Genomic DNA, 962 nt, shown 5'->3' with positions numbered 1-962 from the left:
ACATACTATCACATCGGGGTTATTGGAGCACTATGTTATTGCTCCATTCCATGTGAAATTGCCGACAACGATTGCCGATAATTAAATTGGAATAATTAAATGGTGGGGATTATAGAATGGAACTGTTCAATTCATCTGGAGCTCAGCAGCTATAAAACGCAGAGCTTACGCAAATGCCTCCAGGAAGGGCCATACAGAGCGTAGGCAATGTCCGAATAATTATATGACAAATACTCAGCGGCGGCCGTCGCAGGTCTGCTGGCGAAAACCTGATCATGGGTTTTGAGAAATTCCTTGGCCACATCTGCAGTGGAGACGACTAACGCGAGGGTGGAGCCGAGGCGTAGAGACATGAGAGGCCCGTATTTCAGAGACAGAGTTGCCAGCGTTCGGTGTGGAAGGCCTCCGAGAAGAAGGTGGAGGTTTCCGAGAATGGGGAATTGAAACGGCCCCGGGGGAAGCGGCCTCCTTTTGCTTCCCCGGAACGAGAATCTCCATGCAAGAAGAAAAGCAGTGACTGGTATAATATAGAAGTATAACCATTCCATAGCTGGCAACTCAGAACCAACTCATTCGCCATTGTCATGACTCACTCCATACAACTGGTCTTCTGATCTAGAGTGATTCTTTTATACCCATCTGATATGCTAATCCTTGTAATTTAAGAAAGTATGTCCGTTTCCATTTTTTTTCTCCAATTAAAGAAATCGTGCTTGAAGTACTTGAAAGTTGAAACAACTCTCAAACATATATTCTTGCCAAAGATTAAACCCTAAACCTATGATAACCGCACCTCAACATCTAACCATTTTCCATTTTATCATTCACTTAGTGAAGAACCTACAAAGAATTTATAATATTTTAAATAATTTGTGGAAAAATCTGTTTTCAGTTTTTTGGAAAAAACCAAAATTTCGGACTAACTTAGTGAGTCCATCATCAAGGCTTAGTGATATTGTCTG

General features: G+C 41.9%; 1 protein-coding gene across 1 annotated transcript; it reads right to left on the bottom strand.

Moving 5' to 3' along the window:
• Positions 1–273: 273 nt before the first annotated feature.
• On the bottom strand, positions 274–498 carry LOC149158666 (uncharacterized). The gene has a single exon (XM_089437587.1). The coding sequence runs from the start codon at positions 496–498 to the stop codon at positions 274–276; it is 225 nt and encodes a 74-aa protein (XP_089293713.1).
• Between the last annotated feature and the right edge of the window lie 464 nt (positions 499–962).

The sequence above is a fragment of the Pinus tabuliformis genome, chromosome 5_2 (genome assembly GCF_031772625.1).
Source record: "Pinus tabuliformis cultivar Carrire ecotype Pingquan chromosome 5_2, CPIR1, whole genome shotgun sequence".
NCBI classification, from domain to species: domain Eukaryota; kingdom Viridiplantae; phylum Streptophyta; class Pinopsida; order Pinales; family Pinaceae; genus Pinus; species Pinus tabuliformis.
This window is presented reverse-complemented; position numbering and strand designations above follow the sequence as displayed.